At 32.0% G+C, this 15,374-nt stretch overlaps 1 protein-coding gene across 10 annotated transcripts in view; it reads left to right on the forward strand.

Moving 5' to 3' along the window:
- The window catches only part of LOC114345508 (uncharacterized), a 285,375-nt gene extending 276,166 nt beyond the window's left edge, over positions 1-9,209 (forward strand). For 9 of the 10 annotated variants that reach the window (XM_028296355.2, XM_028296329.2, XM_028296341.2 and 6 more), the window contains one exon: positions 2,777-9,209. In XM_028296355.2, the coding sequence (XP_028152156.2) occupies positions 2,777-2,954 (178 nt within the window). In that variant the 3' untranslated portion in view covers positions 2,955-9,209. Of the gene's footprint in view, positions 1-164; positions 247-2,776 lie in introns of all 10 variants that reach the window. The other variant, XM_028296361.2, reaches the window with a different exon arrangement.
- Positions 9,210-15,374: the final 6,165 nt, after the last annotated feature.

Below are 15,374 nucleotides of genomic sequence, written 5' to 3' on the forward strand. Positions count from 1 at the left end.
GAGATTTAAATATAAATGAAAATTTTATCTTTTATATATTACTTAATTAATTTAAAAGTTAATGAATGAATTTTCGATACAATATGTTATTTTTAGTACACTCGTATATTATCTCTAGAGTTCTATCCACAATTTTCCACAATTAAAATTTCTTTTGTGATTAGGTTGACAGTAATAATAGATCCGTCTTATATGGACAATCCTTGTCCTTTGCAAAAATTTTTTGGCGGTTTCTATAGCCCCTGAGTGAGTAGACAATGAAATCATCTTCGGCATTCTAAAATTAACATTCCATTTAGATTAAGTATCTAAACATCTGTTTGCTCTTGTTGCAGAATAATAACCAATAATTGTGCTTTTTGTGGCGTAAAACTCAAATAATGCCTATATTTCTATTACTAAAATCTTTTTTCGTATGGGGCTTTTCATTCACAGTCATTTGTTTCGAGCTTCTGTCAAATGTGGTATAATAAAAATATACACGGATTATACAACATATGACAGAAGCTCGAAACAAATGACAATCGATGAAAAGTCCTATTGATAATAAATTTAAGTATAATGCTATATGATGTATTGAAGACAGTATAATTAGAGAACAACGATAATAGGGCTTTCCATTCACAGTCGTTTTTGTTTCGAGCTTCTGTTATATGTCGTATAATCCGTGTATTAATATTATACACAGATTATACAACATATGACAGAAGCTCGAAACAAATGACAATCGATGAAAAGCCCTATCTTGATGTTGTATGAGGAAAACCCACGGTTCTTAGACATTACTACGGTTGCCTAAATCGACTAACCAATGAACATTAAGGGTGAGATTACGTCACGAGAGTTTACTGTCATTTGAATCGTAATATGATTTTTTTCGAATCCTGAGAAAACCAAGTATTTTAGAAAAATTTAAACGCAGGATGCAAGATTACATTATTACCGAGGGCGGAAAGCCCCTTAGAATAAACAAGCAGATTCTATTGAATGAAATATTTGAAATTAAATATCACACTTCTTTTTTATTTTCAGTCCTGTAACTTATTAAAATAAACATTATAGAAGTTTTCAGGGACTTTCAGCCCTCGGTAATAATGTAGTCTTTCATTCTGAGTTTAAATTTTTCAAAAATATTTATTAGTTTTCTCAGGATTCGAAAAAAATGAATACAATTAAAACACATTGAGAATTTTGACATGCGTCAAAATTTTGCATTAACTCAATGTAAAATTCTGAACTGTTGAATTCCAGCTTCCATAATAATTATTGTACATCAAAAGATATTAGAAACTATTTGTAGAGGATTGAAATCTGTATTGGAAATAACTGTTAAAATTGGTCTACGTAATTAAACATATTCCAAAATTTTGTAAAAATGTAATACATTTTAGTTTTCAGCCCAAACTTAGGCCACACACAATGCAATAATGTTCACATTTTTGAACTGTCAATATTTTTATTTTATCATCTATTGTTTAAAAAAAATACAGTTGATAAGATACCCTCAGTTGAGGAGAAAGGATTAATAATAAACATTTTTTTATTCAGTCAATGGTGTGAGCATTGTCAGTTAAATAGTAACGTGTGGCCTTACTTTTACACGCATACCTATTGTGGCAAATGTATCATATTTTTCAAAATTTTGGAATGCATTTAAATCGTAGAACAATTTTAACTGTTGATTTTAATACAGATTTTAACTCTACAAGTATTCTCTCATGACTTTTGATGTAAAATAATTAGGGAAGCAGGAATTCAACAATTCAGAATTTTACATTGAGTTTCCTATGGCCCTTTTTACGATTCACCTCCCGGTATAAGATAAAATGTGTACTATTTGTCTAATTATTTCATAATAACACAAATAATACACATATATACACAATAACACACATTCAATGATCGAAAATCATTTAAAAATATGGGAATGTAAACTCTTGTGACGTAAAGTCAAAAATATAAGTCTCCCCACCACCGTCGGACAAGACAACCGTAATAAAGTCTAATAACCGTGAGGAAAACCAACAAATCTCTCCTGTTCACTCCATTGCCGTCTTTATTTTAATAGGCCGTCGTATTAGATGGGGCAATAATGTCGAGCTGTCAAATAGAGGGCCTAATTATAAATTTAATAGTGGTTCTACAGCGGGAAGAATACAATTTTAAACAGAGATATGACCAGAGACATGTCAAGGGTAGACACGGCATACTCACCAAAAAAGCGTAACGCGGAAACAGCATGGAAACAGTCGATCGGTGGTATATCTATCTCTTTTAACCAAGCGACCCCGCGTATGTGACCGACAAAGATGACTAGACCACTCAATCCTATGTCGGCGTTACACCTCGATGCATTGAGTGGCGTATGACTAGCCTAATCTACCGTGTATAATATCTTTGGATATGACCACCATTATATTTATAAATAGGACCTCTATTTGACGTCTCGACGGTGTTGCCACATCTAATACAATGTGCTGTTCAAATAAACACGGCCATGGACGTTCGAAATTTTGTCATAACGCAGTGCTGTGTTTACAATTCAAACGCAGACTGATAAATTGTGATCCTAGGACATACTGCCTTAAATACATTAAAGTAACTTTGTTTAAGAACTTTCTGTTCTTGCAACTGAAAACCTGATAAATTGGTAAACTTAGAAATAAAGATCTTCTGATATGTAACATGTTTTAGATGAAGGGTACGTATTTCCCAGAGTACATTCTTTTACTTTCTTAAAAGTATCAATTATATGTATATTCAAACTATGTTATAGGGTTGTGCGAACGATAAGTCATCGATTACCGTCAGAGAGCGGACATCTGTCCTACAATGAAGGTGAGAGACTTCGCGTAGTCTTAGAAGTCGACGAAAAATGGCTGTTGTGTTGCAGAGGCACTCAAAAGGGACTGGTGCCCAAATCGGCGGTGATTGCGGACAAGGGACGTTTCTGACTGTAAATAAATCATAAGTAGATTAAATGCTGAGTTGTAAATTTTTATACAGACTGCACTTGTAACGTAAGACTAACCACGATCGGCGAGTTGTTAAGGAGATTCATAATGCCAGGTTCACATTATTCCAATCCAGTAATCCAGCGAGTAATCCAGTCGAACATCGTATCTGGACCACATACTTCGAAACGATAAATACTCCCTGCTACACGTCATCATACAAAGAAGAGTAAACCTGAAAGGTTTTTAAAGAAAGAAGAAATCTTGGCTGGGGAATATCAGAGATTGGACTAACCTCAGTGTTGAACAGATACTTCACGTTGCAAAAGATAGGGAAGCATTTAAAGAAGTGATGTTCGTTAGAAGACGGTATAATAAGAAGAAGAATCCAGTCAGATGCTTGACTAGATGAAATTATCCACACTATGCCAGTCATTCAAATGCTATAAAAACGATTCCAGTCATTCAAAAGATGTAGTGGAAGAAGAACTAAAAAGAAAAAAGCAAATTTGGGTGAGAAACTGGATTAGCGAAAGAAATGAAAAAGGAGGCTTACAATGCTTGTGCAACAGCTGAATTCAGAATGTGCCTTTGAATACAGATTGGCAGTGTCAATTCCACAAAAACAATATTGCGTATTCACTGTTCAACGTGTAATCAATGCATGGATTGACAGTTCACACTATTCTAGTGGCGGCTGTCAACTGGACTGGATTGATCACGGGAATGCTACATTCCAGTGAAGGTTCACATACTCCTGTGTAATTCCAATGCTCGACTGGAATGCTGGACTGGAATAATGTGAACCGAGCTTAGGGATGCTGCTGCTTTCGCAAGGGTGTTGAGAAGACGAGTGAACATGGGCCTAGGTCAAATCTTGTTAAAGAAAAATAAGGGAAAAGATATTTATAGATGTTAGTTAATCTTTACACGTAGTTTTATTTATTAAAAAAAGTATTATACAATTTAATGTGATCATAACTTATTTTAAAGATATTTTGACTTTTTATATTTACCTATTGTTTAGTAAAATTTGTCATAGGTATCATTTGTGAATTAGAATTTATAGATACTCTTTAAACTTTTTTTTTAAATTTTTTATTTTTATTTTATCGTTCAGATATAGGGCATCTTGGTTTGGGATTATATTATTTTTAATTAATTGCGAATATTTTCCAAATAAGTTTATCCTTAAATAGTGAACATTATCTGATATTATAAAATATGTATGAAATACACAATACTATGTTTATTATTCACTACGTTTAATCTTTATTAATTAGTAATTGGCTATTTACTATATTATGCATTTAAACTATTTATGGAATTGACAGTTACTTAATATAAATTTATGTTATGTAATATAACATATAAAATAAAGTGTTGTTTTTAAACTTCACAGAATATAAGTTTAACTTAACTGAAACATCAGTTTCCTCAGAAAGATGACTTACGACGCGTTAGTCAGTATATACACAGGCAAGGAGAAAGAACATAAAGTACTTCTTCTGGGTAAGAGGATCAATACTCGATCCGTTAAGGAACGGGAAAGCAACAAATCAATACTTAGTCGCTGCGGCAGGACTCAACACTATAAGACCCTGTTTTGGAGCTGCTACTAAATCAATACTTTAGCAGAAACGGTTGGCCTTCAGGCAATACCCTAGCGCCATTGGATAGAGAGAGAAATACCTGTAAGAAATACCAACGGTAACTTTCTATGATTTGTATGTTCGTTGAGAATTAAATTTATAGTTTTAGTACGATTAACCTCTAAGAAATTAGACTTAAATTAGATTTGTCCAAAATATTAGATTGAACTGTCTTAAAAATATAGACTTAATTCTAAATGAACAAATAGCGCTAGGAGGTCATCATTACTGTCTATAACAAAAATTTAGTTAGATAGAAAGAGGAAACTGATATTTCAGCTGAAGATATTGACTGTATTCAGTGGACATTAAAAACAGTATTGCATTTTGTTATATTATGTGCATTAAACTAAAGGATACCAATAACAAGTTTTGACCTAGAACTCTCCGACCTTACCTACTTATACATGATTTGTCGAAGTTGTGGTGCCCATAGTAGCCGTATTACCCTGTATATTCTTAATAGTAACTTGTTATTAGGGGTTAGATTCAAATATTGTTGCTGCTTGTTATTGTGATCATTACTGCTGACTTTAGATAAACAGTTTCGTTGCCCTTAAGTGATATAGTATTAAAAAATACTAGGTACTTAATATTAGAGGCCATATTTGTATTTAATGGTTTTCACATTTAACGTTTAGTTATAGGTATATTCAAGAAAATGTTACATTGATTGATATAGTGGTACAGGAAACTCCAATGATAATGAGGTTTATAAGATCAGATCAGGCTATACTGTGTAAATTTTTTTTGTTGATTACCGTACTGTGTCTTGTGTCTTGAAAAATATTTTTTCTATACCCTATACAGTGATGAGATGGAAAATATATTAAGTTGCGAGATAAAAAGAGATGAAAATAGTAGAGGTGGAAAATTTAGCGATAGAAACCTATAAATTTACATTATATTGATTGTTTCCAAACTTTAGAAGTATCAGAGGAGTATGTCAACTAAATCTGCCACTGTCATAGTGGTAGTTGCCAAACTCGTCCGATACGTCTAAAGGTGGGAAACATTCAATACAATGTAAATTTATAGGTGTCTATCGCTAAATTTCCCACCTCTACTAGTTCCATCTCTTTTTATGTCACAACTTAATATGTTTTTCGTCTTTTACGTTATTGCCGGTTATTAGCGCACTCATCACTGCATACGTATGTTTGCGCCTTTTTGACAGGTTTTTATCCTGCTGTCAGGCTCATTTCCCTCTTCATCTTCAAAAGTATAATCTGTAATGGATGATTAAGTTTCATAATTTTCGGATAACAGACTGTTTTGTTTGTGTGTTCCTGTTCTCTTCTTATCCAACGAGAAGCTAGAGAATGAGTTATCCATAACCAAATATAAAAAACTGTCTTGCTTCTTATACTTCTATGTTTTTTGTATTCATTTAAAAGATCTGTATTATTTAGCCTTTTAGTCCCCACGCATTGTTGCATAAAAAGATTATCCTCAAATATTTGTAAATAAAAACACTGATTTCTTTACAATGTTAACAATTCTCCTAGCGTCTCTGACGTTGATCATAATCATATTTTAAGCTAGTCAATTATACTGGTGCTGCTATTATTTTATGTAATATCTCTTCTTTCTAAGCCCTCATTTCGAATGATTCCAATCTTTTCATATCTTTATTACTTATAAAAGGGTGATATCTGCCCCTATGCTAACAAACCTGTTATTGTTGTATTGTTTTTGGGATTTATCGACTGTAATCTGGAATGATTTCTTCGTAAGTCTCGTCTGCGCAGTTGCAGACGAAAAGCAACTGCCTGTACACCCCAGAAATAACGTATAGTATAAAAACACTCATCAACAAATCTGTTCTTGTAGAGACGAATTAGATTTATATAATATTGATTATATTAATAAGAAAATTAAACCATATCATATGAGTTACTGTTCACAATTTTAACGACAGCTAAACGGTTTGTTTTCCAATTTTAAAGGTCATTTTGAATGAAATATCCTTCAGTAAATAGCGTATATGTATACTTTCTACTACCATAGAAATGTTCAAGATTTATTGTTTTGAAATTACAAATAATCAAACAAATATTTTTATTTAAAATGATTTTATTCGCTTATTTTCTTCCTGGTGGTTGGGTCTTTACTTTCCTACGAAAATATAGATTTTGTATCGGTAAAAGTGAATACCTTTACTAACAAACCATCCCACCTTCCTTTCCAATTTCTTATTCTCGATTTCACTTTGATTCTAATGTAATTTAGGCAATCACTAATATACCCCACCCACTCTTCACTTCCTTGCATGCTAATAGATTAAGAACTACATTAGAATTCGATACAAAAGCACAATATCACAGTTCACTAAAGGTTTAAGTGGCATTGAACTTAAACTTTGATGTGAGCTTGCACCTATAGAGTTTATAAATTTTTGCGCACCAGAGCTTCTTGGTGGGCCGAGTATTTTTGGAATACCCAAGGATCCAACCCTAACAGCTCAAATCACCTCTTTTTTTTCAAAAATGGAGAAATTTGTCATAAGAATATCTTATTTAAATAATGTACAATTAATAAGTTGTTAGTACATGCAGCAAGATTATTTATATTTAATTTATTTCTGCGCGTTTTGCAAAATACATTAATATTGGTAACTTTTATTCCAACTTTCTCCATTTTCAAATCTATTTCACTTACGGCTATATGCATTTATATTTTTTAATTATTTTGGTACTTTAATTTTGCTAAATTTTACTTTTTAATTTTTTTTTTATTTTTATTTTCTCTAAGATCTCAACAAAAAGGTAATGTAAAAAAATATGTTCATCGTATAATCACAGTATAACTAACAATCAGTATTCCCACTCTGATTTGGCAGTAAAGATCACACATGTTTACTATACAGGCAGTGACACCATCTTCTCAGAGGGCAAAATTTGCCATTGTTATTAAGTACTTTGAATCCTCTGCATTGTACTGGACCGAATTATTTAATATGTTTATAGCAGATTAACTATATTTATTCATTTTTTTTTCTTAGTGGATTGATTGTAGATTTATTTAAAATTAAATTAAAATGTTTATTTGGGCAATTACGTGGTATAACTTTTCGATATGTACAAAATGACTAGTAACACTTATGTCGCTAGAAATTGTTGTAATAACTCTCAAAGAAAGCAGGATCAGTGTCGTTAAAATAATTTTCAAAATAAATTAAAGTTGGCTCTGTCACGTCCAAATGGGCAGTGCCATGCCTGATTTATCCTCACACAATATGGCGTCAAAACCAAAAGAGATCAAAGGTACCGCACCAGAGTGAGAATACTGATTGTTAGTTTATAGTGTGGCTTCATCATAAACATGTTGCTATGTCATTCTTGTAACATTTTCTACGAATATACAGTTTAAGCTATTGTGATAGAAAAATCTCAAATATTTTGCTTATTCTAACTAGTAAATACTAATCATGAGAAGTATTATAGGAGTATATATTTACACAGTAATGATTGATGTAAAAATTTACCAAATATTTGTGACGGTGGCCTTTTGATTGTAAATTTTCGATAATTGTGTAGTTTGAAATATATTACAGCTTTAGTGGTACAATCATTGACTGTAACATTCATAAACAGCAAAACAGAAAAGAAATTTCTGAATAGTGTGTGAATTTTATGGTCGTTATTTGTAAACTAAGCTGTAAAAGTCTCCATATGTTAAAATTTAAACCTTATTTTTAAATAAATATTTTTTAACTGTTTTATCGAACCCTGTAACACAATATTACACTTCTTCGGAGTTATCGATAGCTTTTCTCGACGGCCCGCACGGCTGACGTGTTTGATTACTCAATGGTCAATTATGGCCCATATGGTAAAACTCACCTCTCTACCACCATCCCTTAGCTGCGAAAGACTAAAATATAAGTTAATACAATGTGAATGTAGTTTTAAATTTTGACGTAATATTGTTTTATTAAAATTTGGAAAAACATTTATATGTGTAATTAAACCACACATATTCTATTGATCCGGATCGAAGGACCAACATTTTCCAAATTTTTAATAAAACGATGTTACGTAAAAACATAAAACTACGTTAACATTGCACATTGAGCTTATATAACTTTTGCCGCTAAGGGGTGGTGCTCGAGTGCTAATTTTTACCATATGGGCTATATGTTACCATTGAACTTAGTAACCAAATACGTCAGCGGTGCGGGGCGTAGAGGGAGGCTATAGATGAACCCGAAGAAGTGTAGTATTGTGTTACAGGGGTAGATCAAACAGTTGAACAAATATGGATAGGTTTTATATATGGGGAAGACTTATTATATTGTTGTCCTTATTTATTTGTATATATGGATTCGAAGGATGAGATATTAATGTGATGTATATAATCCTTACCAAAGTCCAACTCGAACGATCTGACCGATATATTCCGATAAGCTAAGTTCAATTTTTGGGAGCAATTCTTTCGTTTTAACCCTCATTTTTAATTCATCATTAGTAGGTGCCATAAACACCTCTTTCCTTTTTGACCATTTATTGTATAATATAAATTAAACATTTAGTTTTTAAGTTCCATGTAATGTAAAAGATCCTTGTAGAAATCAACCATAATAATATATGATTATGATCAACTTTTGTTTTTTTTCCTGATTATTTTAATTTCAGAATAATGTAGATTATATACATGGAGGTCACCAGCTGACAATAACAACAAAACAGGAAGAAATCAAATAGATTATTATTATCGTCAACAGATAGTATAAATTCTATATTATTATCCAAAACTTATCCAGGGGCGCACATATCCTCCGATCACAACTCAGGTTGTTTTGTCGATTAGAGTGAAACTAAAGAATGTAAAGAGCTCCAGAAAATCATGGATATAAGGTGGCTCAAATAAGACAACACATATGCGGAAACGAAATTTGCAATAAACGAGAACTTAAGGGAACGAAAAGAAGATAAATATGTTAAAAATGACTATGGAGAAAAATTCAACATGCCCTTTGTGTCAGTTGTACCATAAACTATCAGAACTTGGAGAAAAGAGAAAACCTTGGATGACAGTAGAAATTGTTCTTCTAAAAAAAACTTCTGAAAGATAAAACTTCTGGAAAAACGTAGAAAACAAAAAAATCTGAATAAATACAAAAAAGAAATTAAGAGAAACATCAGAAAGAAAATTTGAGACGCAAAAGAGAGGTGGCTGGCTCTCCGACAGATGCAAGGAAATAGATGATCTGGATAGAAGGTATATGATATAGCTTTAATTTACACAACAAATCAAAGAAATGACAGATTCTAGAGAAAGCATAAGAACGAATATCCTTAAAAATATTAAAGGGGATATTTTACTGATGTGAAATAAAAGAACTGTCAGAGAAGACAGAGACTACCGGATCGCCAATATTATGGCATCTATGCCATCAAAACACAAAAGCGGGCAAAGCTACTGGACCAGGTGATATGCCCATCGAATTATTAAAAATCATTGATGAAGATGTTAGTGATGTAATGGTTGAATTGTTTTAATTTCAGAATAATGTAGATTATATACATGAAGGTCACCAGCTGACAATAACAACAAAACAGGAAGAAATCAAATAGATTATTATTATCGTCAACAGATAGTATAAAAATTCCGATCACAACTCAGGTTGTTTTGTCGATTAGAGTGAAACTAAAGAATGTAAAGAGCTCCAGAAAATCATGGATATAAGGTGGCTATAGTAGAGTGCCACAATCCCCAGACAATGGCTGCAATCGACCTATGTAGCATTTCCCCAAAAGTGCAACAGTTGCTTATATCACAGAACAATAGCTTTGACGAGTCACACACACATTTTTGAAAATACCTAATAAAGAGCAGAATGTTGTTAAAACTCTTACGACATGATATGGTGGCAAACAATTGTAAAAACGCTTTAGAAAGGGTATGGGCACACGAAATGCTTTGTTCGATTTGAATATGATGCATTACATGAACATGAATCAGGACGCGTATTTATGTTTTGTAGACTTTGAAAAGGCATATGTTATGCAACATAAAGAGCTTGTAAATCTATTAAAAAGCAAAAATATCGATATTGTGTGATGAAAATTATATATCTATATTGAAGTCAACATGCCAAGGAGTTGACAACCAGAACACCCGAGTTATCAAAATAGTCCACCAGGGTTGCGTGCTACTGCTCTATACTCTTCAATGTCTACAATGAAGCACTATTTAAAGAAGAGCTCCTAGATTCAATAGGAGATATATCTATCGCTGCAGAAGTTTTGAATAACTGTAGGAAACAGAAGTTGAACCTCGCAAAATAGACACAAGTCCGGTTTATTTTTTTTCCTAGTATATCAAGGGGTGCTTATTATGAAACTAACTTTTTCTTAAAAAATTCCGCCGCGGAACCCCCTTTTCATCCCTTTAAAGGGGGTATTTTGTGGTTTTTGCAAAAAGTAGCCCTTCCTGTACGTTTTGCAAAAAATTTACTTAATAGTAAAATAAATAATATTTCCTACTATTTATTTCCCGACAGCATAGGTCTATCACCCACCGTTTAGCGGGGGTGGCTCTCTCCAAAGTTGACAAACTTTTAAGAAAGATGTTTTTAAAAAAAAATATTTTTCCCTAACTGTAATGAAAATTAAGAAGAAACCCTGCGGCAATTATTCACAAATAAGTGGCGGATTTTTTGGTATAGATTTCATTTACAGGGTGTTACATTTTAAAAAATGAATGTGTGTGTACTTTGTACGCACGTTAGAAGTTTTACTTCTACTACATATTATGTGATTTTTAAGACAATACCAAAAATTTTAAAAAATAAAAGAATAAAACGCACACAAACACATTGAAAAATGCCACAAAGAAAAAATGATTTCTGAACGATAATAATTGTTGGCAAAAATTTTAAATACGCATTTTCTAAAAAAAATTATATAACAAATATACTTACAATCATAAAATGCATAAAAATATAAAAACTTACATCGGGAATCGAACCCGTGAATTTCTGGGCGCTTTGATTCGTAATCGAAGCCTAGACTCACTCGTCCAATTCCACATTATTTGTCATGTGGAAAAATAGGGTAACTGAACGTTTTACTGTTTGACAGTTGTTTTGAATATAATTAAATTATGTAGTTTAAATTTTGTGGAAGAAAATATTAAAATATAACAAAACAGTAAGAAAACAATATATTAGATGAAGATTGGTAGAACTTTTGTTGGTAATCAAATTAAGTATGTAAATCAAAGCATTAGATACCTACTAGATAAATAAATCTACGCCAAAAAATCATAATTTAAAAATAAAAATCGGACCTAATTTGGGATTTTTCTCTAAAATCCCCATTCTTGAGAAAATAAATGTACAGTAGAGCGTCGATTATCCGAGCAAGCGTTAGTAATTGACGCTTAAAATATCTTCAATTTTCTTCAATATTGTATCCAAAAATAATTATGTTTTTGCAAAGACTGCACTTTTTTGTTTAGTTGCTAGTTGTCATTATCAAGATATAAATAAATATGTAGGTATCTAAATATGGCTTTTATTCACTTGTGGATAAATATGTATGACTATAAATATGTATCAATATATTGAAGTTCGATTATCTGAACAAATCGGTTTTCCGAACACCTATGTCCCCCAATTAGTTCGGATAATCGACGCTCTACTGTATTTCAACCTAATCCAAATGTATAATTACAATATGATTATAATAAAAACTACTTACCAAATTAGAATGAGTTTTCCTTGTCCAAAATAGTCCAAAAGTCCAAAAATATAGGTATATGAAAACTATTTAAAAAGGCAGTATAACTATTAACTAACTTTTGTTTGTTGTTTCTTTTCACACAAATTTTAAAACGCAACAACCATAAATAATCTAACTACAGTTGTGCCACAGCCGCCATATTGAATAATTTTTGACATGTCATTTGAACATCCAATCAGAACAAAGTTATAATGCGCATGCGCCGGGATCATAGGTTTTAACATATAAAAATTCACCCTCATATCGCCGGTAAAGAAGTATAACTTCAAAAACCCCTTTATGTACCATCTGAACCGCCTATGCTATAGTAAAAAACTTTCAGCGATTATCCATGTACTAGTGTTGTTTACAAATTTGTATAATGAACCCCATATTTTCCCCGAAAGCACCCAAAAAAATGGAATAAAGAAAATAATCAAAAATTGATTTTCCATCACTGTGGCTTTAGGGTGCAGAGAAAATAAAATATGCATAGGTCATAATGTGTAGCAGACAGTGTGTTCTTTTGTTGTCCATAAGTACGTTATCCATAACAAAAACTGAAGCCCGCCAAAGCATTTCCGCGGTTTACGACGCCACTGTGCCGTAACGGTTGCTTATACGAAAAAAATCCATAGGACCTTACTTGGAGAGAAAATAGTGGTCATTAATTCTGTTCAAGTTTTGTTTTAAAAAAATGCATATGTAATGAGAAAATCGTCAAAACATGTTCTCCAAGGGATAGGAGTAGTTTCTGCAGCTTATTTTCAAGGATAGGGATAGTTTCCGCAGGGATGTTGCAATAATCATATATATATATATTTATGAAAAACCCTATTGATGTAGCATATGCCCATATGGGTCAAAAAGCAAAAAAAAATTTTTCGACCCCACTTTATTTATTTTTTGGCTACAGGCGCTTTTGGTGTCCATGTATAGGTAATAAGAACGTCCACAAAATGATATATGAAGCATTTTAACAAAGGGCATGGTGTGAATGATTCCAAGGAAATCACTTTTTTATTAATTCTCCATTTTTTGGGGTGGTTCCGGGAAAAAATGGAGGTGCATTATAGAAATTTGTAAATAACACCAGTACATGGATGATCGCTGAAAGTTGTTTTACTCTAGCATATGCGGTTCAGATGGTATATAAAAAGGTTTTTTAAAATGTAACACCCTGTAATTAAAAAATGGGCAACTACCCTTAAATGAGACCTATACCAAAAAATCAGCCACTTATTTGTGATTAATCTTCTCAGGGTTTCTTCTTAATTTTCATTACAGTTAAGGAAAAATAATTTTTTTTAAAAACATCTTTTTTAAAAACTTGTCAAATTTGGGGCGCCACCCCCGCTAAACGGTGGGTGATAAACATATGCTGTTGGGAAATAAATAGTAGAAAACATAGTCCTCTTCATTTTACTATGTATTAAGTAAATTTTTTGCAAAACGTACAGGAAGGGCTACGTTTCGAAAAACCACAAATTACCCCCTTTAAAGGGATGAAAAGGGGGGTTCCGGGACGAAATTTTTTAAGAAAAAGTTAGTAAGAAAAAGTATTATAATAAGCATCCCTTGATATACCAGAAAAAAAATAAAACCGGACTTGTGTCTATTTTGCTAGCTTCAACCTCTGTCTCCTACACTATTAGGTTTTGCAGACGATAATAATAATAATAATGAATATCAACAATGATTAACGTAACTTAATGCAACGCCTTAATGAATGCTGTCATGAATACGGAGTGAAGATGAATTTGAAGAAAACTAAATGCATGATCATGACATGAATCAGCAGATGCAAACATCCAATTAATAATTATTGAAGATACTGTGCCAAACAATTCAGAATTAACTTTTATTGATATTGAAATATTCCGTTATTAATGATTCTTGAAATTTATATCTACTACCTTCATGCTACATCTAGGGAGTAATGTCTAAAGTAAGTATGTTAGTTCTGAATTAGTTTAGTCATAAATATATAGGTATGTCACTCGATTATTAAATTTATGACGTACATATTCTGTAAATTAGAATATAAGTAATTTAAAATACCATACAACGCTATTACAGTATTATTGTACTTCGATATGTGCACTTTCCTCAAGTTTTTCTCTCTCTTCTCCTTGTTCTTGAACTTCTGGCTTCCATCTGGTGACCTCCTTAATCAGTAGGTCGTTTTTCCTCCTTTCTATAAGGCCCAGCTCATCTATCAAGTATCTTAATAAATCTATCTATATTTTTCCCTTCCTGTATCTTATCAGAACAGTCAAATATCGTCACGAGTAAATCACAAAAAAACTATTGACTTTAACATAAATATAATGTCCTACCTAAAGATTTTAAAAACCTTACAATCAATAAATTTAAAGTCATTCTGAAAAAATATCTTCTAAGATTTGCTTTTTACTCTGTTAGTGAATATTTTGATCATTTTAAAGCAGTATCATAGACATGAATATTACTCACTATGTTTTCCGATGTCTCATTTTGTGAATGTGCGTGAATGTATTTATATTTCTATATATATGTTATTGGTATATACACATTATCTTATATCAAATTGACTTGCTACAATTCAAATTTGTTTTTTGTAAACGTAGTCAATAAATTTTTGAATCTTATTTCGTGGTTGTTTCCTTGTTTCTATTCTTATCGGGCCTATAATTCCTCTGAGGATTTTCCTTTCGCGAATACCTATTCTTAATTATTTTTCTTTATCTTTATAGGTGAGGCACATTGTCTCGGCTGCTTATGTAACTACTGGTCTGAATGCAACTATATATTTTCAGTTTTCTATTTTAGGATAAGTTCTTGCCCTTCATTAGCCTATGGTATCTCCAATATGTTTTGTTGCCTTCTAGTATTCGTTCCGTTACTGCTTCACTCCTCTTATTTTTTCCATTCATACCTAGTTATTCTTAAATATTTAAACTGTTAAACTCCAAAAGTGTGGTTTTCTATATCGACTTCTCTAATCTGATCTTTTCTTCTAGAGCAATTAGATATTTTGTTTTCCTTCGGTAATTTCT

Source organism: Diabrotica virgifera, chromosome 2 (assembly GCF_917563875.1).
Source record: "Diabrotica virgifera virgifera chromosome 2, PGI_DIABVI_V3a".
NCBI lineage: Eukaryota > Metazoa > Arthropoda > Insecta > Coleoptera > Chrysomelidae > Diabrotica > Diabrotica virgifera.